Source organism: Chiloscyllium plagiosum, chromosome 15 (genome assembly GCF_004010195.1).
Source record: "Chiloscyllium plagiosum isolate BGI_BamShark_2017 chromosome 15, ASM401019v2, whole genome shotgun sequence".
Taxonomy (NCBI): domain Eukaryota; kingdom Metazoa; phylum Chordata; class Chondrichthyes; order Orectolobiformes; family Hemiscylliidae; genus Chiloscyllium; species Chiloscyllium plagiosum.
The window spans coordinates 16041257-16065775 of NC_057724.1; the positions used below are offsets into that span (position 1 = coordinate 16041257).

The 24519-nt window shown below is 41.2% G+C and overlaps 1 protein-coding gene across 2 annotated transcripts in view; it reads left to right on the plus strand.

Annotated features, from left to right (window-relative positions):
* The window catches only part of LOC122557131 (UAP56-interacting factor-like), a 56419-nt gene that overhangs the window by 19756 nt on the left and 12144 nt on the right, over window positions 1-24519 (plus strand). Inside the window, exons 6-8 of one of the 2 annotated variants that reach the window (XM_043704474.1) lie at window positions 3159-3208; window positions 5763-5825; window positions 9071-9191. In XM_043704474.1, the coding sequence (XP_043560409.1) occupies window positions 3159-3208; window positions 5763-5825; window positions 9071-9191 (234 nt within the window). The remainder of the gene's footprint in view (window positions 1-3158; window positions 3209-5762; window positions 5826-9070; window positions 9192-24519) is intronic. The other variant, XM_043704475.1, reaches the window with a different exon arrangement.

A 24519-nucleotide genomic window follows, 5' to 3' on the forward strand; every position in this document is an offset into this window, starting at 1 on the left:
TAGCTCTTTTATTTTGAATGCCATTTCCTAAAGCTGAGTAGCAGTATATTGATCAGCTCCACGTTCAGCCCACTGCTCGATTTCACGAAGTTTGTCAAAGTTAGGAAAGTGGAAAGCGCACACTGTATGCCATGTGGACTCTACAGGATAAATTCATTAATCCCTGGTTCCTCCATCACCAAGGCATTCTTCTAGGCCATGAGTTAGAAATTAAGAATTTCAATGCTGCAACTATAGGTCTTATTCCCTTCACCAGCACTTGCCACTTGGATTGTCAGACTGCTGAAATTACATTAACATTTTGAAGCAGCTGTTCTTCACACTTCCTTTGAGAATGCAACTAATGTAAACGAAAATCCCAAAGTCTTCTGAGGTGTAGGAACACAGGGACCTGGATGTGCCCAGATCATTGAAGGTGGCAGGACAGGAAGCAAGAACAGTGAATAAAGCATACAGTGTTCTCCGCTTTATTAATAGCATAGATTGAAAGAGCAGGGAGGTGGTGCTGAACCTCTACAAAACACTTGGTAGATCTCCACTTGAGAATTGTGTATAGGTGTGGCTGCCACACTATAGGAAAGATGTGAATACATTGGAGAGAGCGCAGAGTGATTTACGTGGATGGCTCCAGTAATAAGAAACTTCAAACAGATTAAAGGATTTGTGATTGTTCTCCTTGGAGAGAAGGGTGAGAGGACGTTTGATGTTTTCAAAATCATGAATGGGCTGGAAAGAATAGATAAAGAGAAACTGTTCCTGCCTGTAAAGCAACAATGAATGAGAGGGCAAGAGTGATGTGAGGGGGATAAAACTGTCTCCGTGAGTAGTTCGGGTATCGAATCCACTGACTGGAAACATGGTGGAGATGGAGTCCATTGAGACATTTGAGGGGCCATTAGATGATTATTTAAATAGAAACAGTGTGCAGAATTTCAGGGAAAAGGCAGGTGATTGGCATTAAGCTGAAATGCTCAGAAACCCAGTGCAGACACAGTGGGCTGAATGGCCTCCTTCTGCAATGTATCATTGTAATAACTCTGAATCTAAGTGGCCAGTGGCAGAGCTTTCTCAGCAATTGTCCATACCCACAGTGAAAGACAGCTACAGCTTTAAGGTACTGTCCTTACAGATATCAGGCAAGTGGGCTACAGGGGACAAAAACATTCCACTACAATTTAGCAGATTAAGCTGAGCTAGTGAATGGATAATTGAACCATTGGCTAGTTGAAGCTGGGGGTTGATGGGTGCAGTGGGAGGAGGAGAATTGCAATTGTGAAAGGATCCCACAAGAGTAATTTCAGTCAAGTCTTCATCAGATATCTTTGCCTCCATTTATTGTCAAAATGCTCAGCACATGTTCTGGTCAGTTCCCATCTAAAGTGGCAGTCATGGCCCAACAACACCGCGCTGAATTTTAAATTAAGGATATTGTCTGAATCAGTGCGGATCTGTTGGGTTTCTTGTTTTAAAATGTAACTAGCTGGATTTCTGTGGTTAGCAGGGCAGTATGGTTACTGGCTGGACTGCTCCATTAATGCTTAGAGAAATAAACTAAAATTGATCACCAAGTATGGTCCTTTGTGTGATAATACTAGATGACTTTTGACCATGGAATAAGTGGAAATAACGAAAACAAAGCAGATCTTATTTTGTTGCTAATGCAACATCTAGTTGTAATGAAAATTACAGCCAAATGTGGAAGATTTAAAATGTGGGTGAAACTTGGATCATTTAAATTTGCTGTAAGGTCACCCCTCAATCTCCTATGCTTCATGGAAAGAAGTCCCAGGCTATCCAACCTCTCTTTCTAACCATTAGGTTATTGGCCACTGTAAACAGTTTCTTTTTGTTTCTCTCTCTTTGTTTCATGTACTGTGCTCACTATCTGTAGGTTGATAATTTAGACTCCTGCCATGGTATAACCACTGGCCATATGAGAGAGAATGGATCCAAGAACTACCTCAGTTGGGACAAGAATAGAATCCACACCATTGACATTATACTCCAACAAACTCTAAACATTTGAGCTCACCAACCAAACCTTCCTCTCCTTATTTAGTCCATCATAACCTTACATGATTTTAACACCACCATCAAATCTCATCATTGTTTTTTTTTGCACCAAGAGGAACAACTAGTCTAACCATAGAAATTTAATCCTTCAGCCTGAACCATTCTGGTAAAATCTATTCTGAACCCTCCTCTCCATACCTCTCAATTCCTTCCTAAAGTGTAATGCGCAGAATTAGACACACCAATTCGGATCCAATTAGTGCTTTGTGTAGATTAAGCCAAATTACCTGATTTGTGTTTCCAATGCCTCTATTTATAATGTCCGGGATACCATAAGCTTTAATAATTTGGTTTGTTAATCTGTCTTGCCACTTTCAAAAATATATGCAGAAGCATCCTCAGGACCCTCTTCATATGCCTCCTTTTAAATTTTACCATTTAACATCTATTGTCTCTCCTCATTCTTACTACCAAAGTGTATCCTTTCCTATAGTTCTGTGTGTTTTCCACTTCAAGAAATTCTGTCTCACTTTCAAATGTCGTCATTGAATTTGCTTCCACCATCTGTTCAGACAGATCCCAGATTATAAAAATTCATTGTATAAACACATTTCTTCATGTAGGCCCTCATTCTTCAGCCATATACCCTGTATCTCTGTGCTTTAAATTCTGATACTTCTGCCACTGGCAACAGTTTCTCGTTATTTACTTTGCCAAAACCGATCAAGATTTTGAAGACCTCCAAAGAAAGCTCTTCTTAATCCTTTCTGCTGTATGGAAAACAATTTCATCTACTCCAGCCTTTTCATGTAACTACAACCCCTTATTTCTATTTATGCACTTTATCCAAGGCCTCAACAACTTTCCTAGTGTGATGTCCAGAATTGAGTGTAATACTCCAACTTAAATGTTTATAATGAGATTATAATTGTTTACTGTATTGAAGCAATAAGTATTTAATAGTTTTAGAAATATTACTTAGATCATCTCAGACAATTTATCATAGGAAAATTATCTTAATGGAAATATATCTTGGATTGTTTCTGTGTAGTGACAGCAATAACCTTTGTAGAATTCAAAGTGAATAGGATGGCCTGAGTTAAGGAGTTTAATTCATTTTGTTTATTTATTTGTTTCATTTTTAGTTCCCACCACTGGGTGTAGGAGATGGGCAGAAGAAACAAAGAACTAGAATGTAAGTAATTGCCTACTAGAAACATGTTGCACTTAAAGTTCCAGGGTCTATGCATAGATTCAATTCCTGCGCCGGCAGTAGTCACCATGAACGATTGTCCTTCTTAGTCTCTCCCCTCACTAGGGACTTAGTGATCCTCAGGTTAAACCAGCACCAGTCATCTCTCTAAATTGGAGAGGGTTAGCTCAGTTGGTTGGATGGCTGATTTGCAAAGCGGATGGAAGCCAACAGTATGGTTTCAGTTCCTGCACAGGCTGAGGTTACCATGAAGGATTATGATTCTCAACCTCTCCGCTCACCTAAGGCATGGTGGCCCGCCGATTCGGCCACCACCAGTCTCCCTTTAATGTGGGAGCAACCCTGTGGTAACCTTTTGTGTATTTGCAAAGCTGATCCTAGCATGTATTTGTGGACAGCAATTAAATTTAGAATGGCATCAAGTCATCACTACACTTTCAGTTAATAACTATGACGCTTCCAATCTCATCCCATCTTCCCCATGATGGTATTGGCAGATCCTCCCATCCCCAAGGTTCTGAATACTCCCTATCTCAGGCCTCTGCCCCCCACTGAAGACTGTGACTCCCACCTGACCTCCCCCATTTCTTCCCCAACTGGCCTATGATCTGCTTCTGATTCCCAGATCCATGGGCATAATGGCCTCCTCCCCAGGCCTCTGAATCCTTGTCCCTCAAGCTTCTAACCCTACCCCTCCCCAGGCATGGGTTCCTTGGTTCTGCAGTCTCCTGGGGACTGCTATCTGACAAACTGAAAGCTAGGCATCTTAACCAGACTGACTGACTTCCAGGTAGTAAATCCATTGACATCTCACATATACTATGGAATTAAAATTTCACAATTTTTGGGGAGGAGGGGGGCACGGGGGTGGTGGCATCTTTGGCTTCTAGGGCATCATAAGTGGTCATATAGTGGTTGAAACTCTTTGCTGGAAGCAATGGAGCCAAAAGAAGATTATCAATTGTATAATAGTGCGAATCTTTTTATCCTGTGCATAACCAGGTGCAATTAAACTTGAACTTCAATTGTGTATATTGTAAAAAATATATACACAGGATCTATTTCAAACATGCAATGTTGTTGGGAGGTTGGTCAAGCTTTACTATGAGAGTTTGGAATGTTGACTAAATATTTTAACACACTGCTGTTTATGTGCCAAACCAAAATATATTTCTTTTTATAACTGTTTCCTCAAAATATGAATGCTATTACTTGTCTTGGATAGCTATCTGTAACGTTCAGTCAGCGGACTGCAGTCAACCAATCCTGGAAACAGCCTCAGTGCAACACTGTGCATACAGACACTTTTACAGCATCGCGAGTCCTGTTCCATTCACTCTTTTTTTTCATACATTTAACAAGTTTGGTGTGAGGGCAATGACATTCACCTGGCTTTTAAAGCATATATTCCCTTAGAAAAAATAATGTAACAGCAGGTTTCCATTGCAGAATAGTAAGAATCTGAGCCAAGTCTTGTGCCAGCACTTTGTGCAAAATTAATAAAGTGTCAGTCACCTTCCGAGAGTGCAATTGAATGTACGTTGGAAACTTGACACTATTTTCATAAGCGGGTTTGCCTACAATCCCTTGGAATCTTCAACGTTGACTTTTCTAAGGTTGCAAAACAAAACATTAACCGTTTTTTAAAAAGCAATGCAGTCAAATTGCCCCCATTGCCTGACTTTCCCTGAAAAGGATTTACCTGCTTGCCAGACAGTCATTTGTGACTGCACAGCCTGATCTACCAGTCATAGTCTCCTGCTCCCGGAAGCTGTTGGCATCTTGACTTGCTGACAAGCTCAGATGAGGGTGAAATTTCAGTGGTGATGCTCTTGATTGGACAATTAATCTCACTGGATAGCACTCAAACATTATTGGTGCTTGATCTGGCAAACAGTTATGCTGGTTGGTCAAGGTCAGTCCTTGAGTTGTGTGTCCCAACGCTTGGTGCACAGTGCACCAAATCCCATCCTGTGGCTTTGCTGGTGTGCATTATCCAAAATTGAATCCAGTACTTCAGATGGGGTCTGATTTAAGCTTCCATACAACTGTATTTAACATTTCTTGAGGGATATGGCTAACATTCCATTAGGCTGATGGAGTTTTTGATTTTACATCTCGCATGTGTGTGTGTGAGAGAGAGAGAACAAGAACGAGAACGAGAGAACATTGAATGCTGCCACACTGAAATATCAGCCTGGATGATAGCCTCAAGTTTGTGAATCGGCACTTGAATTGACAACTTTCTGATGCAGATGCAAGAAAACTATTGTTGAACCAAAGCTCTCAGCATGCATTGAGTTATCCTATGGAAAATGGGATTATTTGGCAAGGGTGTTTGTAAAGTAAGATGGTTCCAAGATGCTGGAAAATTCTTTCAGTAGCATCAGTTAAGCAAATCATGTGCTTTGTGCAAATCTAAGTTGTATGAAAATATCATTATTACATTGCTTTATTGATTTAAAATGTACTTTTATGTAGTGTTCGACTGGGCTGATTTCAGATTGATTACTGCATACCTTACTTTGATTTCTAGGTGGCGACAGCAATCCAGTTCCAACTCCATCTTAACAGTATCTGTACCCAACCAGCAAGCGGTGTAAGTCAACATGACCAAAGATCCTTCTTTTAGGAAAACACTTAAACCTAAAAGTATTCTTAATGCTGACATATATATTTCCAATGTTCGTGTTAAATTGTAGCATATGTTGTGTATCTCAATGGGGTATTATCAGGAAAGTGTCACCGAGAACATATTACAGAATGTACGTGTGGCAGGAGGACTTGGGGAACGTGTAAATACAACTTGATGTATATATTTGGATCTCCAATAGCTTTATGCCATCCTGCAGAAAAGACCAAGCAGACATTCACAGTACAGCAGCAAAACACGATGGATGCTGTCAATCTGAAACAAAAACAGAGTGCAGGAGTTACTTAGCAAGTCCTGCAGCATTTATAGTGAGAAAAGAACAGTTAATGAATGAAGTGAATGACACTTCATCAACATTTGTTAGAGCACTAATGAAGGGTCATTGAACCGGAAACCTACTTCTGTTTCCCTTTCCAAAGGTACTATCTGAGCAGTTGAATATTTCTAGCATTTGTTGTTTCAATTTCACAATGAAGTTTTCTGCATATGATACATTTTTGTTATCATGAGCGTTTTGATGACTTCCTTTTTATATTCCAACATCTGCTGTGGGTTACGATCTCCTTTTTTAGTCAGTTCTTCCCATCAAACACAGCTGCATGCAAATTTACATCTGACGATAGCAAGGCGTGCACCTGTACTGCTTACAACCGAGCGTATCGCTACAAGTACATTCCTGGTGGTAGCCAAATCCTTGGGGGTCAAAGCTACTCTGTTCAGTGTCAGCCAGGAGCTCTGAGCATTGAACGTTGACTCAGCTCTGTACCCTTACAACACCCATTATTGCTTTCCAGGTTGAAATTGATCTTGTATTCGATATGGTTTCTAGATGGTTCAGTACTTCTTTAGAATACCTAGAATTTGTGAAGAATACTAAACATTTTGTCATTAATGATTAGCATCAGAAAATACCTGTTAAAATTATTGAATTATTGTGAAGGCCAACAGGTAAAAGATAAGGTAAAGTTGCCTTAGTCTTACTAAGCCATAAGGCTCTCACTGTCATTAGAGAGAGACGACTCCTGGTACCTGAGGGTCACCATGCCACAAGTAAGGGGAGAAGTTGAGAAGGAGAGTCTATCATGGTAACCTCAGCTGGTGCAGAAATTGAACTCCTACTGTTAGTATCACCCTGCATTACAAACCAGTCATCTAGCCAACTGAGCTACCCGACAAAAGACCTGTTCACCCATTTCTATTATATTCATTTTCCTGCATTAATTTCTGGTCCAGCATCACCTCCATTCTGAAGTTCTCATCATCGTTTTCAAAAAAGACTCCCTTTAATCAGTCCCTCTGCATCTCTGTAGCCATCCCAACCCTATAAATCAGAAGAGATTTCTACACTTCAAATTCTAGTCTCTTGTGCATCCCTGATTACAATCCACCATTCATTACACCATAGATAGCTTTAGTATCCAAAGCTGTTAAATCTGGAATTACTCTGTAAATTCCCCAGCCATACACGCTGTATTTCCTTCATTAAGGTGCTCTTAAAGTCTGCCTCCTTGTACACGCGGTTGGTCAGGCACTCCAATATTTCTTCACATCGCCCCCTGCCACATTTTTGTTTTGTAACATTCCAGTGAAGCATCTTTCACTATGTCAAAGACCTCTTTAATTGCAACTCTTTATTTTAATCTGGTGTTCGGGGGGTGACATGCAAATAAGTGAGGAAAGAGGTGAGATTGGGAATGAGAATCATTGTCCTAGGTTATGAATGCGGCTAGCGTACTTTTTTGACCTCCTTATTCCTCCATTTCAATTTCAAATTGCAGAATGGGATATTACAATGTTAACACTCAGGAATTATATCAAAACCAAGACAATTGCTGTAAAGCAAAACTGTCAGATTGAGAAGCTGAATCAACGTTCAAATGTCCATAATCCATTTCCTCACTACAATCTTCCTTATTGATTCCAATACATTTTGGTACTGTACCTGATAGCTGGTCTTTTTATCTGTGTTTATACTTGTTTACTCTCCATGCGCTTGTGGCAATTGGAGAAGGACAATAAGTTTTGCTGTGCCAGCATTGTCAGTGGCCAAGTATAAGCAGTTTGTTTTACTGTTGTGGTTCTGTTCGCCGAGCTGGAAATTTTTGTTGAAATCGTTTCGTCCCCTGTCTTTGGGTTGCGGCATGTCCTCGTTCCGTTGTCTTTCTTTTAGGCATCTGTTGATGAAATTGCGGGGGTATCCGTTTTTGGTGCATACCTTGCAAAGGTGTTCCTCTTCCTCTTTTTGCAGTTCTGGTGTGCTGCAGTGTGTTGTGGCCCTTTTGAATAGTGTCTTGATGCAACTTCATTTGTGTGTGTTGGGGTGGTTGCTTTCATAGTTCAGGACTTGGTCTGTGTGTGTGGCTTTCCTGTATACCTTTGTGGTGAATTCTCCATTCGGTGATGGTACAGAGAACACCAAGTCCTAAACTATGAAAGCAACCACCCCAACACACAAAGAGAAAGACAACGGAACGAGGACATGCCGCAACCCAAAGGACTAGCCACACTACCATACATCAGGAGCATTTCTGAACTGACAGCCAGACTACTGCGACCACTGAGTCCAGAGATCGGTGAGCCCATGGGTGTTCCGTTGATTTGTTCGTATATCTGGTTGTTGAATGTGAAGTGTGTTGTGAGGCACAAGTCCAGTAGTTTAAGTATGCAGTCTTTGTTGATAGGTTCAACGTCCTGTTGTCTGTTCTGTATGTCCAGCAGGTTGGCTATTGAAGCGCTTCACAGGAGGCTCCCAAGCACTGAGGATGTCACCTAGACAGGGGACGAAACGTTTGCAACAAAAATTTCCAGCTCGGCGAACAGAACCACAACAACGAGCACCTGAACTTTGAGTTTGTTTTACAGATATGAATGTATAAACCTGTGTCTGTTAGAAAAGCAAGTCTCCACCAATGTATCTTTAATCATATCTGTTGCACTCAACATGCAAAAATTGTGTGCTGCTTCAGTAATATTTGCTCATCTTTCGTTACCAAAGTAATAGTTAAAAATACTAAACTTTTCAGAATTGTTGCAAAGCAAGACAAATAATGACAATTTGATGTCTGATGACAGCATTTCTAAATTATTTAGATTATAATGTCATAATTTTATCATTTTAAGAAATGAATTTCTCTGTACAATTGTCTGAAACAATGCAGAGATTTAATTAAAAGTACATGTTACATTCACAGTCAGAAACGAAGAATCCAACACCCAACTTTGAATGGAAGAAGAAGGATGACAACAAAAGTAGTGAGGAATCAACCAAAAGGAGTTTATCTTGGGTTCAACTTTAAGAGTATAGCCAACCAGGTACTCCATTGTAAATGAATCCTTTTTTTTGAACATCATTCATGGGATGTAAGCATTGCTGACAAAGCCAGCAATTATTGCCCATTCTTATTTTCCCTTAAGGTGAAGATAAACCACCTTTTTCAATCACTGCAGTAGTGAAGGTCAACATACAGTGTTGTTAGGAAGGGAATTTTAGGATTTTGATGTATTGACAACGAAGGAACACCAATACTGCTCCAACTCAGGTTTTCTGGTGACTTAGTGGATAACTAGCAGGTGGTGAGGTTTCCATGTGTCTGAAAGGTATTGTTGAGGGAGCTTTGGAAAATTACTGTAATTTATTCTGTAGATGTTCCAGCTTATGGCAGCAACTGTGTCAGCAATGGAGAGACTGAATGATTCTGTTGGTAACTGGCATGCTGATCATGTTGACTGCTTTTCCTGGATGGTGTTAAGCTTCTTGAATGTTATTGGAGCTGTGATACTTATATCATTTGTTCAGTTAAGGTTCTGGTCAGTTGTAACATTTAGGATGTTGATAATGATGGTAGGGGATTCATGGTGGTAATACCATTAATTGTTGGGGAGATGGTTAGATTGTTGGAGGTAGTCATTACCTGGCACTTTACATAAATGTTACTTACCCAACCTGACAGGTCCTCCAGTATTTAATCGGTATGGTCAGTAGTGGTACCATTCTTGGTGATGAACATTGAAAATTTCCACTAAAGAACAAACTCTGTGCCCTTAGAATCTATTCTTCTTCCAAGTGATGTTTAGTATGAAAGAATGCTGCTTTATCTGCTATGGTTTAGCAGAAGGTTTCATTGCTCACTTTTGGCCTGATACCATGAGATTTTAGAGGGTCATTTTGAGGACAAAAGGAGAATTCTTTCTTTTTTTCCTGTCTGTAAATCATTCTACCAGTCCCTCTGGTCTGTTCTGTCAATAGGAAAAGCCAGGGATAGTAATTGAAGAATCTGGTGTGTTGGCTATAAGGTATCTATGGTGTGGAGATGCCAGTGTTAGACAAAGTCAGAAATCACACAATACCAGGTTATAGTCCAACAGGTTTATTTGAAAACACAAGCTTTCGGAGCGCTGCTGCACCCGACAAAGGGGCTGCGCTCTGAAAGCTTACGTGATTTCAATTAAACCTGTTGGACTATAACCTGGTGTCTTGTGACATCTGTCTATAAGGTATGATTTGGAGAGTAGAGCTATGTCAGGTTGTTGTTTGACTTGGTTGAGGGGGAAGCTAGTTGGGTATGCCTTTGTTTGTTACAATGCCTGGGTAGATGTTAGTTGGTTCTGTGTAACTTTAACCCCATTCAACTTTTCCTGAGTGCCGTTTGATATACCTGAGTGCCGTTCTGCGCTATATCAGAGAGCAGTTAAGAGACAACAACATGGCCTGGGATCATATTGGAAGACTTTCTTTCTTTCTGTCCAAAAGATTCTGCCCAGATATGAAACAGCTAGGATTCTGTTACACTAAATTGGGTACACCTTGATTAAGTTTACTAAACAATTATACATACTTACACTAATACTGGTTGCTGAAGTAGGGCTAGCTCGAGTCTGTCTCAGGTGGTTATACTCTTCAAATGTGTCTTTTGAGCAGCTGACCAAACTACTCTACCCACTTCAGCAACAGGTTATGTTTCTTGAGGCCTTTCTTGCAATGGCCATGTGCCACGTAAGGTAATGCCCATTTGGCCCATGTAATTGGTTTTAAGTTACATCACTGTGCTGTCTGAATTTCTTGCAACGCTCTCTGGAAGTAATCTCTCTGACCCCATTCCAACACAACGTTTGGAAACCAATAGCAATTGACAGGGTGTTGAGATACTTCAGAAAATCTCCGGTACTGGAGCAGAGAAGACATTTTAATGGTTTTAATGATGAGGCCCCTTTTTCTCCACTCCAACACAGCTTAAAATCCATGTGCAGATGTCAGCAATTCTGACTTGAACCAAACTTCCCATCCTGCTTCACACTTTCATTTCCAAAATGCAATTCATCAGGAGACATGATGTCGTGAAAATGTTACTGGATCAGTAATGTAGATCTCCAGGCTAATATTCTGGGGTCATAGGTTTGAATCCCACCATGGCAGATGGTGAAATTTTAAAGGATTAGAGGATTACAGGCTTACTGGAAAGGAGCTCTGAAATGGAATGAGGAGAGCCAGGAGGGGGCACGAGAAAGGCTTGGCAGGAAGGATTAGGGAGAACCCAAACATGAGGATTAACAGAATGATCAGAGAGAAGGTAGGGCCGGTCAGGGATAGTGTAGGGAACTTGTGCGTGGAGTCTGAGCAGATAGGGGAAGCCCTAAATGAGTTTTCTGCTTCAGTTTTCACTAAGGAAAGGAAGCTTGTTGTGAATGAGAACTTTGAGGAGCTGGGAAACAGGCTTGAACAGATCAAGATTGATGAGGTTGATGTGCTGGAAATTTTGACAAACATTAAAATTGATGTCCCCATGGCCAGACCAGATTTATCATAGGTTGCTCCAGGAAGTGAGAAAGGGGGTTGCTAAACCACTGGTGAAAATCTTTGCTTCCTCACTCTCCATGGGAATCATACTGGAGGATTAGAGGGAGGCAAATGTTGTCCCTCTTTTCAAGAAGGGAAATAGGGAAACCCCTGGCAATGACAGACCAGTCAGTATTACGTCTGTGGTCAGCAAGGTTTTGGAAAAAATTCTGATGGATAGGATTTATGACTATTTGGAAAAGCATAACGTGATTAAAGGCAGTCAGCACAGCTTTGTGAGGGGGCAGGTCATGCCTCACACATCTTATTGAGTTCTTTGAGGAGGTGTGATGAGACAGGTTAAGCAATGGATGTGGCGTATATGGACTTCAGCAAGGCACGATAAGGTTCCCCATGGCAGGCTCATTCATAAAGTCAGGAAGTATGGGATTTAGGGAAATTTGGCTATTTGAATTTAGATTTGGTTGGTTGACAGAAGGCAGAGAGTGATTGTACATGTAAAGTATTCTGCCTGAAGGTCAGTGGTCAGTGGTGAGTGGTGTCCTGTCAGGCTCTGCTCTTGGGCCTCTGCTCTTTGTAGGTTTTATAAATGACTTGAATGAGGAGGTTGAGGGGTGGGTTAGTAAATTTGCAGATGACACAAAGGTTTGAGATGCCGTTGATTAGTATCGAGGGCTATTGCAGGCTGCAGCGCGACATAGACAGGATGCAGAGCTGTTGTGAGAAATGGCAGATGGAGTTCAACCTGGATAAATGCGAAGTGATGCATTTTGGAAGGTTGAAGACAGGATTCTCGGCAGTGCGGAGGAACAAAGGGATCTGGGTGTGCAAGTACATCCCTCAAAGTTGCCACCCAGGTGGGTAGGGTTGTTGAGAAAGCATGTGGTGTTTTGGCTTTCATTAACAGGGGGATCGAGTTTAAGAGCTGCGAGGTTTTGCTGCAGCTCTGCAAGACCTGGTGAGACCACACTTGAAATATTCTGTTCAGTTCTGGTTGCCCTAATGTTTTGGCTTTCATTAACAGGGGGATCGAGTTTAAGAGCTGCGAGGTTTTGCTGCAGCTCTGCAAGACCCTGGTGAGACCACACTTGAAATATTCTGTTCAGTTCTGGTTGCCCTAATATAGGAAAGATAGAGGCTTTGGAGAGGGTACAAAGAAGGCTTACCAGGATACTGCCTGGACTGGAGGGCTTGTCTTGTAAAGAAAGGTTGTCTAAGCTTGGACTTTTCTGTCTGGAGAGAAGGAGTAAGATAGGTGACCTGATCGAGGTATACAGGGTAATGAGAAGCATGGATAGAGTTAATAGCCAGAGACTTTTCCCCAGGGCAGAAATGACTGGCATGAGGGGTCATAGTTTTAAGATATTAGGAGGAAGGTATAGAGGAGACATCAGAGGTAGGTTCTTTACACAGAGTTGTGAATGCATGGAATGCATTGTCAGTGGTGGTGATGGAAGCAGAATCATTAGGGACATTTAAGCAACTGCTGCACATGCATGTGGACAGCAGTGAATTGAGAGGCTTGTAGGTTGTTATTTTATTTTAGATTAGGAATAATCCTTAGCACAACAGCGTGGGCCAAAGGGCCTGTTCTGTGCTGCACTTTTCTATGTTCTATGTTCTAATGAGATCCTGTGGGCCATCAGCAGCAGAATTGTCCATCCACCCCAAGCACTGTAGCAGTTTGAGAAGGCAGGTCATCGTCGTCGTCGTCGTCACCACCACCATCGCACTTATGGATAGCCAATGCCAATAAGTACTGCCTGGTCAGCAAGGCCCACATCCTCAGGGTAAAAATTTCTCCTTTGTACCATGCTATCACCATGAGAGAAACTCAGCACACAGGAGCCTGTCACAACCAGTTTGCATACAGTAATATGAGTGGAAAGGGCAATTTTAATGATTCAAAAGAATTAATAAATGAGTAAATAATGCATTGGCTTAATATCTATCCATTTAAGTGCATATTTTTTATTTCTTAGAACATTACTACACTCCATTAGCTTTTTTGCTCTGTTTTTAGCCCAGTGTTTCAGTTTTCTATGCCCATAGTGGTAACATGACTTATACAATAGATATATGATCAACTGTATAACAATTGGGGTGGCACAGTGGCTCAGTGGTTAGCACTGCAGCCTCACAGCGCCAGGGACCCGGGTTTGATTCCAGCCTCGGGCGACTGCCTATGTGGAGTTTGCACATTCTCCCTGAGTCTGTGTGGGTTTTCTCCGGGTGCTCTGGTTTCCTCCCACAGTCCAAGGATGTGCAGGTCAGATGGATTGGCCATGCTGCGTTGCTCATGGTGTTGGGTGCATTGGTCAGAGGGGAATGAGTCTGGATGGGTTACTCTTTGGAGGGCTGGTGTGGACTTGTTGGGCCAAAGGGCCTGTTTCCACACTGTAGGGAATCTAATCTAATCTAACTGATTCATGAGAATGTCTCTAAGTAAAGGAGGACTTTGATATTACTTCTCCAGTCTCATAACATGTCCTATCAAGGTCTTTGTTTAATGATCTGGATTTCCTGTAGGATTCCATCATTTAGCTACTCCACCTGACAATACACTTTCAAGGATTAATCAATCTGTTCCCACAGCTGAATGAGATGTACTGGTCGTAACATAACCAAATCTTTCTTTATATTCCAGCAAGTCTGTCTTATTCATGCCCTGGGGCTTTATTTCAGAGTTGGTGGGACTGGAAATGTTTACCAGTTCTGTTTCTCCAGTGCACGCTAGTTTCTCAGGAGTAAAGCAAAAAGTGGGAGAGGTTATTAGGCAAATGAAATTTGTCCCATACTTACAGTCATTGAGATGTACAGCACGGAAACAAACCCTTCAGTCCAACCTGTCCATGCCGACCAGATGTCCCAACCCAATCTAGTCCCACCTGCCAGCACCTGGCTCATATCTCTCCAAACCCTTCCTATTCATACACCCATCCAACTGCCTTTAAAATGTTGCAATTGTACCAGCCTCCACCACTTCCTCTGGCGGTTCATTCCATACATGTACCACCCTCTGCGTGAAATAGTTGCCCCTTAGGTCTCTTTTATATCTTCCCCTCTCACCCTAAACCTATGCCCTCTAGTTCTGGACTCCCCGACCCCAGGGAAAAGACTTTTTGCCTATTTACCTGATCCATGCCCCTCATAATTTTGTAAATCTCTATAAGGTCACCCCTCAGCCTCCGACGCTCCAGGGAAAACAGTCCCAGCCTGTTCAGCTTCTCCCTTAGCTCAAATTCTCCAACCCTGGCAACATCCTTGTAAATCTTTTCTGAGCCCTTTCAAGTTTCACAACATCTTTCCGATAGGAAGGAGACCAGTTTCTTGCTTGTAGTAGTACAATACTCTCCTTCCTCTATGAAAACTGCCTGACAAGTACGTAGATTGCCTTCACAATCTCCATTTAAGTCTCCATGTTAAACAACAAGTTAACTGATGTCTCTCCATTCTGTCAGGATAAACCACCCCTTTGAGGATTGCAACCATGTAGATGGATTCCCATTACATGATCATGCAATTTCACTTCATACTGTAGGATACCATGATATTGCACATAGTGTTTCTTCCAAAACTTCAGTATTTTCAACCCTGTATATTGGAGGTAATGTCATCCCATGTGGTATCACTTGAAAACAAAGCACCAGTTTAAAATTTTGCCTTTCACAATCTATCTATACAGGATGTATCTATACCAAACCCCTGAGCTAAAACACAGACTAAATACAAAACCATCACTACTATGTTTCCAAGTGGTCATTAGGAACCCACAAAGGCTTCAAAAATTCATCTCATATTTCCAAAGGCTTGATCTATTACCCAGGGGTCATGCATTCTACATGCATCATTCAAGGCAGCCTCATTCAAGGCATTTGTATCCTCTCACTGGATTTACGGATACCCCTGGCATGATTTTCCAATTAATCCCTCTTCAGGTGGACTGTCATTGTTTGGTTCTCTATTAGCTTGAAATACTTCCTGATATTTTCTCCTGTCAAAAAAATCTTCCATTTCCCCTCAGGGGAATCTTAATGCATCTGATCCTGCAGAGAAGCAAAATCCAAATTGGTCACCCCTGCAGTACTTGTATGAAATACTATGGCTGTACCATTGATTAAATCTCTTTCCTCCCTTGGTTTAATTCCATCCTCTGAAGAAAGCTAGAACTGCTTTGAATCCACCAGCCCAATTCCAGGCCAAGGGCTTACTCAAGCACTTGCCCCATGGGAATAGCTCAAACCTTTTATGTCATGGCCATTCCCATTGTCGTTGTTTTGACTCCTTCATATCCTCCCTTTCTTATTTCATCATTCACCTCTTCTGTTGTGGTCTGGCTAAATTTGTGCTTGTTCCCATCATCATCCTCCCCCTCCTATTGTGGAATGTGTCATGTTTTCTCACAATCTGATACATAATCCCACATTTTTGGCATGATGTGATACACAATGGTTTCTTGTGGGTAAGTAACTTGTTTTGGAACATTAAGTCTGGTGGTCTTGGAACTACCATACACTTTTGGCCAATTCAGTTGCATAAACCATGGGGCTAGCTTTGTCCATGATGCTGTAGGCTCCAAATGTACCAACTGTTGCACAGGTTTTCACCATCACCTGGTCACATGCTCCATTCCGATTATAATTGTTTCTTTGGGACTTTCCAATACTGTTGGCCATTTGCAGATGCAGCTATCTTAGAAAGATTTTATGGAAGTTTTCTCTCAAATTTAGCTTCATTTTTCTGAAAAAATTGAGAACTGTACATGCATTGGTGTACACATGCATTGTCCAGTTACCTACTCGTGAGGTGAATATCTTATTCCATTTGATTTGTGTTCCTCACTCCCTCGGAATCAAAAGGAGATGCTTCATCTAATTTTTTCTTTTTGTTTAACTCTTTCTGAAGGACTATCATTTTAAAATCTATTTTATTCTTTCCACTATATCTGTAGATTCTGGGTTGTGTGTGTCCAATGACGTGCCGGTCAGGTGAATTTGCCATGCTAAGTTGCCCAAAGTATTAGGTGCATTAGTCAGAGGGAAATGGGTCTGGGTGGGTTACTCTTCAGAGGGTCAGTGTGGACTTGTTGGGCCGAAGGGCCTATTTCCACACTGTAGGGAATCTACCCTAATCTATATGCCTTTTCCTTTTTTTTCCCAATAACTTCAGAGTGTTTACATCTCTTGCTCTCTGAAGTGACTGCTATGATCTGATTCTACAACTTTACGGGGGTCCCCAGATAGAGAATACCTTTCTCTCTAGTCTTTACAATCCATAAGTTATTAGCTGACTTGCATTGAATACCTCTACCCTCTTGGCAAAATTGTCTACACCATCAGAATTTATTGTCCTCCTTACACAAATACTGTAGGTGAGCTATTGGTCCCACAAAGACAAAGAAAACCCTCAAGGGTCGTGCTAGATGGGAGCACCACAACCTGCAAATTCCCTCGAAGCCACTCACCATCCTGACTTAGAAATACATCACCCATCCTTCAGTGTCATTGGATCCAAGTCCTGGAACTCTCGAACAGCATTGTGGGTCTACGTGTAGCACGTGGACTGCACAAATTCAAGAAGGCAACTCACCACCACCTTCTCAAGGGCAACAAGGATGAACAATAAGTGCTGGCTGAACCAGTGATGCCCCACATCCCATGAGTAAATTTTTTAAAATGCTGATGACTAGGAAAGTCAACTCATGGAATCTGACCTCAATAACTTGGCAGCAAAACCGCAAGACATCAAATGACCTCAAGTGCATGGTTACAGTCAATGAATGTACTTTCATGTGACATTTCCTACTCATTGTAACATCAGTCATTTATGCTGCTTAATGCATAAGGCACTGTCATGTAGGACTCACCCTAACTTCCAGATGCTCCACGTCACCCTTCCACAACCACCAATACTTCTAGTCTCTCACCCACTTTTCACATGTACCCAGCCTTATGATCATGAACCAGACTGCCGATTTTATATTGTGATCTTGGGAAAGACCCTTTTTATTTGAAGTAGTTGAAGTGAGAGATCCAGGGGACATATGAAAACATTGAAGCTACACGATTACGCAACTTTGAACAAACAACAGTAAAGTTTACCTCTATAATGCTTATACAGTTACAATTTACAGTGTGCAACTTATATTCTGATAGTGTGAACGTGTGGTTAAAATCAATAACAGACTGTGTGCTCAAACACCCCACAGCACACATCAAATAACAAATGCAAGCGACAGATCTTTCAAATTTCTGAGCAATGTCCCCAAACACTTGAAGTCTCTTTAAAAAATTCACAAGGCATCACAGTTCTCTACTTTTGTTCAACTTGTCTTGAAAGTCTCTTGCCATGACAAGAACTATTTTGTCATGGACTGCCTCAGTGATTGTTCCCATTCTGGAAATCACCCTTCTTTCCTGGGTTTATGCTTGCCTGGACTCTGAAATTACTCACCATTACTCATACTCAATAACTCCAGCTAGCTCCACCCAGTAAGTCTGCCTGAGCTCCAATCTTGGTTGAAAAGTGTGGTGCTGGAAAAGCACAACCGGTCAGGCAGCATCCAAGCAGCAGGAGAGTCGACGGGGCTTAGAGATAAATGTGGGGGTGAGGTAGTTGGGAAGGCGATATGTAGATGCAGGTGGAGAGTGGAGTGGATAGGTGGGAAGGAAGATGGATGGGTAGGACAGGTCAGGTCAAATAGAACCTGTCCATCTTCCTTCCTATTTATCTGCTCCATCCTCCCCTCCAATAATCAACATCACCCCCAACTTGCATCTACCTATTACCTTCCCAGCTACATCACCACCACCTCCACCCCCACCCTCCTATTTATCTCTCAGTCCCCTTCTCCACACCACATTCCTGATGAAGGGCTTTTGCCCGAAATGTTGATTCTCCTGCTCCTCAGATGCTGCCTGACCTGTGCTTTTCCACCACCACACTCTCGACTCTGATCTCCAGCATTTGCAGTCCTCACTTTCTCCTGGGTTCCAATCTTGGATAGTTACATCAAGCAACCATTACTTCAAGCTGCTAACTCTGTTGTACTGAAGTATTAATGTTCACAGGCTTCTTTTGAGCCCCTTGTGACTTCTACCGACCCAAGCCCAGTGATCTTGCTAGTTTCTGATCTCCGCAGGACTTGTTCTGACTCCTGTGTTCAACACTAAGCTGCCTATAAATTCTAAGAACTTCTTCCTGAGAACTAATAACACAGAGGCACCCAACTGCCCTTGACTCCTGACAGCATCACCTGCATCTATGTAATTCAGCTGCCTTCCAGTGGTACTGCTAACAGCAGTATTCCAACATCTATATGTGTTTTTCTTGAGCTGACTGTAATCACTGAACAGCTCTTTCATGACCCCAGAACTGTCCTGTGTGACTTCTTGTAAACTTTGCAGGAAGTCCTCCCATATTACTGGTGGAATTTTATGTTGTCACATCTCCACTCTCATCAACTCCATAATGTTACATTCTCCCATAATGCTGGAAATGGTTTTAAACACATCAGCTACTCAGTTCTGACAGGCACCATCACCCAATGCCACCACTTACATTCTTGCAGCACAAGGTGACAAACTGTACTGGAAGCACAGCTAATCTGAACAAGTTGTTGATCGTTTGGTCCAGGGCCTTTTGCTTCCCACTTTACCTCCCAGTTTACTCACAAAATTTCCAATGTCAATATTTCCGCATTTCAAAATTCAAGATTGCCCCCTGCACAACAATGGTAGTCTGAGGGAGAGAGTAAAAAAAGAGGCCTACTCACTTGGTCTGACCTTCACAGCCACCAACTCAGATGCTGCACTTACACTGGAAGCTTGTAGCAACTGATGGTCAGCACATGGTAAGTCATTGGACACAAATGGGCTGCAGTCACTCCACAGATATAGATGCAGTTGCCAGCTCATGTAAGTGCAAGATAGTAAATGATTATTGCTTCAGGTGGTCCAGGTAGTGACCTCTGTGGAGTGACATATAGCAGAATGATGATTGATTATGCACAATGAGATGTTGAGTACATTGACTAGTCTGGCAGACTGTTGTCTCCCACTGTGAAGGTGCATAAAGACTTCTGACTGCAACTTGGCAAAGGACATGAAATAATCCACAAAGGTACTATCACTGTGATCCCCGTTCTGGTTATAACCTTCAGGGTTAGGATGGATTTCATAATCCTCTTCCATCACAATGTGGATGCAACAATACTCATTCACCAACAGAACAAAAAGCATCCAAAAATACTCCAGAGTACTTTCCAACAGAATAGGTCGCATAAAGTTTGTCACCTGCAATCCGGTTTTTACATGGCTTTCTCAATACCATTACTACAGCGCCAACATTGTTATTTCATCTTTCTTTACTCAAGTGTGATAAACATAAGATATTGCCACAATCAGTGTTACCTGAATTTGATGTTTAATGCCTTTATTTATCCATTCATGGGATGTGGGCATCACTTACTGAGCCAGTATTTACTGCCCATCCCTTGAAGGTGGTGAGCAGCTTCTGCCTTTAAGCTTTATCGTTTATGTCTGTCGATACATCCACAGTGGTTATATGGAGTGAGTTCCAGGATTTTGATGCAGTGACGGTGAAGGAATATTGATGTACTTCCAAGTCCGGATCAAAGCTTGGAGGGAAATGTGCAAATGGTGGTGGTCTTATGCATCTACTCCTCTTGTCCTCCTAGGTTAGAGAAGTCATAAGTTTGGAAGGTGATATCAAAAGTGCTGTCTGGTGTCACATCAACCAGTTCAGCTCTGCGATATATCACGATAGTTCAACTTCAGCATGTTTGGGCCCACATAAGGGGTTTAACTGTGTGTATCCCTGTGACTGAAGAATGCTGCACATCCTGTATATGAAGCATATAAAACACAACCTGCCCCAGGCAAGCAAGGTAGACTACGTAGTGTTACACTGAATTTCGTGACTGTAACACTCTTCTCAACCGTACAAAGAAGAATAGGGCTCACAAGTGTAATGACAGCATGTTGATATATGTTGATTATATTCATGAAAAACTAAATAAGCATTGCTGTCATCTAAATTGAATTTGGACCAAGGTTTCTGATATTTTTACTATTTTTCTCTGGATTTCAAATGGGATTTTAAAAATAAATATTAGAAATGGAGGGAGTGAATTCAGGTTGAAGACTACTTATTGGAATCTAGAAATGAGGATTTAGATTTCCATTCTGGTTGAGCCAGCTTTGTGCTTATTTATCTTTCTGCCCTGAACCCTGCAGATCTTCTATGGTGAAGTGCATCATCACAGGCTTTCCACTGTATGTTTTTAGCAATAGTGAGTTGCCTATCTCTGGTGATTGTGGGGTGGGTGGTGGAAAATAATAGGTTTTTTTATCAATCTATGATTTAATTAGAGGAAGTAAAGAATCCCCTAAGCTAAGGTGTTGCAACCTTTACAGACAAAGCTGTGATGGGAGCTGTGGAAGGATTAACCACAATCTGTTGTAGGTTGGTTACCTAGAATTAGGAAAGACTAAAGGAAAAGCTGAAATACCAAAAGTATTAACAGCAGTAGCAGAAACTGTCCCTGCCATACTATACGATTTGCAATCTAATAGAAATAAAAGCAATGTCATGGTCTACTGCAGCTGGAATGCTACCTAAAAGCCTGTGAGGAATAGACTTCCCTGAATCATAAAATTTGTTACTTCTGTTGACATTCTTTTCATGGTATAAAGTTGCTTCTGGTTGATGTAAGTCCATTCTATATACCTTTGGACTTTAGGTAAGTGCACTGTGAAAATAAACCAATGATCATACTTCCACTGCCATTTTTCTATTTCCTTCAATGATCTTGCACCACTTTCCATCTCCTCCTGTGATAACTAAGATGAAAGCACATCGAGCAAAATTGTGAAACAACGGACATGTCTATAATCGCAAAAATCATTTTCAAATTCTGAGTTGCCTCCCTGGTATAAGGATACAGGATGAAACTGCAGGATGTCCTCTGGAGAGAAAAAACAATCAACAGCATTCAAACTCCTTCTTCCTGATGTTGGGTCCATCATTGATTATGAGGGACCTCCCTTAGAACTGCTGGAATCTTGATGTGTTACCCTTCCAAGGGCTGTGTGTCCCCATCTAATCCCTGAGCCACCGTCAAAGATTACGTTGAAATCAGAAAGTGGATGTCAATTAGTTTCATTAATGAGCCTAATTAATATCTCGCTGGCAGTAGTCAGAATCAACTTATTCTCCAACTTAATTATGGGCAGTTTTGCAGTTACTGGGAGACTGATGGGAAAGCTTTCCTATCATTAAGTGAGCCTAACCACTATGATTGCTGCCATGATGGGCTGCATTAAGTCCAATTGAAGAGAAAAAGGGAGGCGAGCGTACAACCATTTTGTCTCAGGATGGTGTTACAATTCTAAACAGAATGGATATAGCAAGTAGCTGACAACTGAATCTATTTGATGCAAATTGTTAGAATCCTGTTGGAGAAACTGTAAAGCAAATTAACCAAATCTATCAAATCACCCCAATGAAGAAATTATCTATTAATTTTTCACTTTTTGCACAATTTACTTTATAATGAATCATAATCACTGTAAATTAAACATTAATTAACAGGAAAATTGTCTAATGTGTGTACTTTTTGCACATTGAATAGTCTTTCTTGCATCTTCTATCTTGTGTGAAGATATGTATTCACACCACTTCCCCCACACAATTGTCACACTGTGTGCAATTTCAGGCTTCCAGTATTAGATCTGTCAGTTTTCTCACTCAGTGGATTTGGTCTTTGAGTCACCTGCAATAATAGCTCCATTCTTTTGTTGTCACATAAATGTCGCTCCCTTTCAGAACCTTCACAATAGCCTTGATTGCACAGATTCTTCACTGAACTCCTTTAGTAAACCTTGTTAAATGAACTGATTGGCTTTGGTATAACTAAAGCATAGCAGTGCTTTACAATTCTACTTTACAATTCCTGCCATACCCGCCTTATGCTGTCTGCCCCCTTTTAACCTGCTTTACACAGTTCCTTGTAACTATGCCTTCTCTGATTTTTCCCTTGCTGCTATCATTGACTACACAGTGTCAGCATTTTAATTTTCTTCCAGTTGTTACTTCCAGATCAAATGTCGCCAGGTCATGTAGCCATTTATTTTTATCCAAGGAAATCCTAATTAATCCCTTTACAATTAATGCCAACTCTGATGAGTACTTCTTAAGCATTTTAAATTACAAATTTGCCATGCTGTGTGCTTTTGGGTCAAATGTTGCTCCAGAATTATATAGCAGGATGAGCTGGAGGTTTTCTTTTATAAAGCTTCAGACAAAGAGGAGGTAAATAAACAAATATTTTGGCAAGTTCAGCCATCTCACAAAAGTAGAGTAGAATATGGATAACGTGATTAATGTGGGCTGAGAAAAGCTAAGCTGAGTGATGACAGTAGAGGAGGAGGGGAAGGTTATGGATAGGATTGTAAAAGGCAGAGGAGATGTATTGTAAAGATTAATGCTTCCAAAAGTTAAGTAGCCTGATGCAGATGAAATGAGTCCAGAGTTGCTGAAGGAAGTAGCAGTAGACATAGCAATTGCATTGGTCTGTCCTCATTGACTATAGATATAGTGCTGCAGGATGGAAGTGTTACTAATACACCACGAATCAAATCAGTCAGCCTAATGTCAGTGGTGCATAAGTTATTTGAAACCATTGAGAGATAAAAGTACAAAAGGCATGCTTTAATCAAAAAGAACTAGTATTGATTTATTAATAGCTAATTGGTTGAATACTTTGAGATAACAAAGAAGTTTGATTAAGATATTGAAGTTGATAAAAATATGAATCTTTGGAAGGCATTTAATGAAGTGCTACACAGGGCTTGTTAAAAAGAGGGAAGCCCATAGCTCATATAATTAAGGAGAAAGTGGTGGCACAAATGTCGAATTGGCTCAGTGACAGGAAACAAAAGATGGTGGTGGATATATAACTTTCATAATCGGGGTCAATATTTTTTCCAATATTTGTATAAACAACCTAGTCTTAGACACGGAAACAGCGCAATAAAGTTTGCAGGTGATGTGCGACTCAATGCAAAGAGGATACTTACATTGAAACCTGTAAGATGTACAGGGTAGAGAAATGGGCATAGACATGATTGAGGAGGCTTAATGTGGGCAAGTGTGAAGAGATGTAATTTTGAAAGATGCATATGAAATGACAGGACTTTTCTAAGTGTAGATGAGCAGAGAGGCCTTCGTGCCAATGTACACAAATCATTAAAATCAGGGCAAATTAGTAAAGTTAATATTTCATTAAAAATGAGATCCTTGAATTTATAAATAAAATCATAGTGGAACTTGATAGCTCACTGGTTAGCCTCAACTGGAGTCTTGTGGACAATTCTGGGCACCGTACTTCAGGAAAGATATAAAGGCCTTGGTAAGTGTACAGAATATGTTTAGCAGGATGTCACCAGAGATAATGGTTTTCAGTTATGAGGTATAGTTGATAAAGTTGGTACTGTAATCCTGGGCAAGGAGATTTAGAAGGGGCCTAATAAAGATTTTCCAGAGGACAAGAGACTTTGATAAAATGAATAAAAGAAACAATTCCTTCTGGTGAATAGGTCAATAAAATAGACAGGAGAAAGTGAGGACTGCAGGTGCTGGAGATCAGAGCTGAAAATGTGTTGCTGGAAAAGCGCAGCTGGTCAGGCAGCATCCAAGGAGCAGGAGAATTGACGTTTCTGGCATGAGCCCTTCTTCAGGAATGAGGAAAGTGAGCCAAGCAGGCTAAGATAAAAGGTATGGAGGAGGGACTTGGGGGAGGGGCATTGGAAATGCGATAGGTGG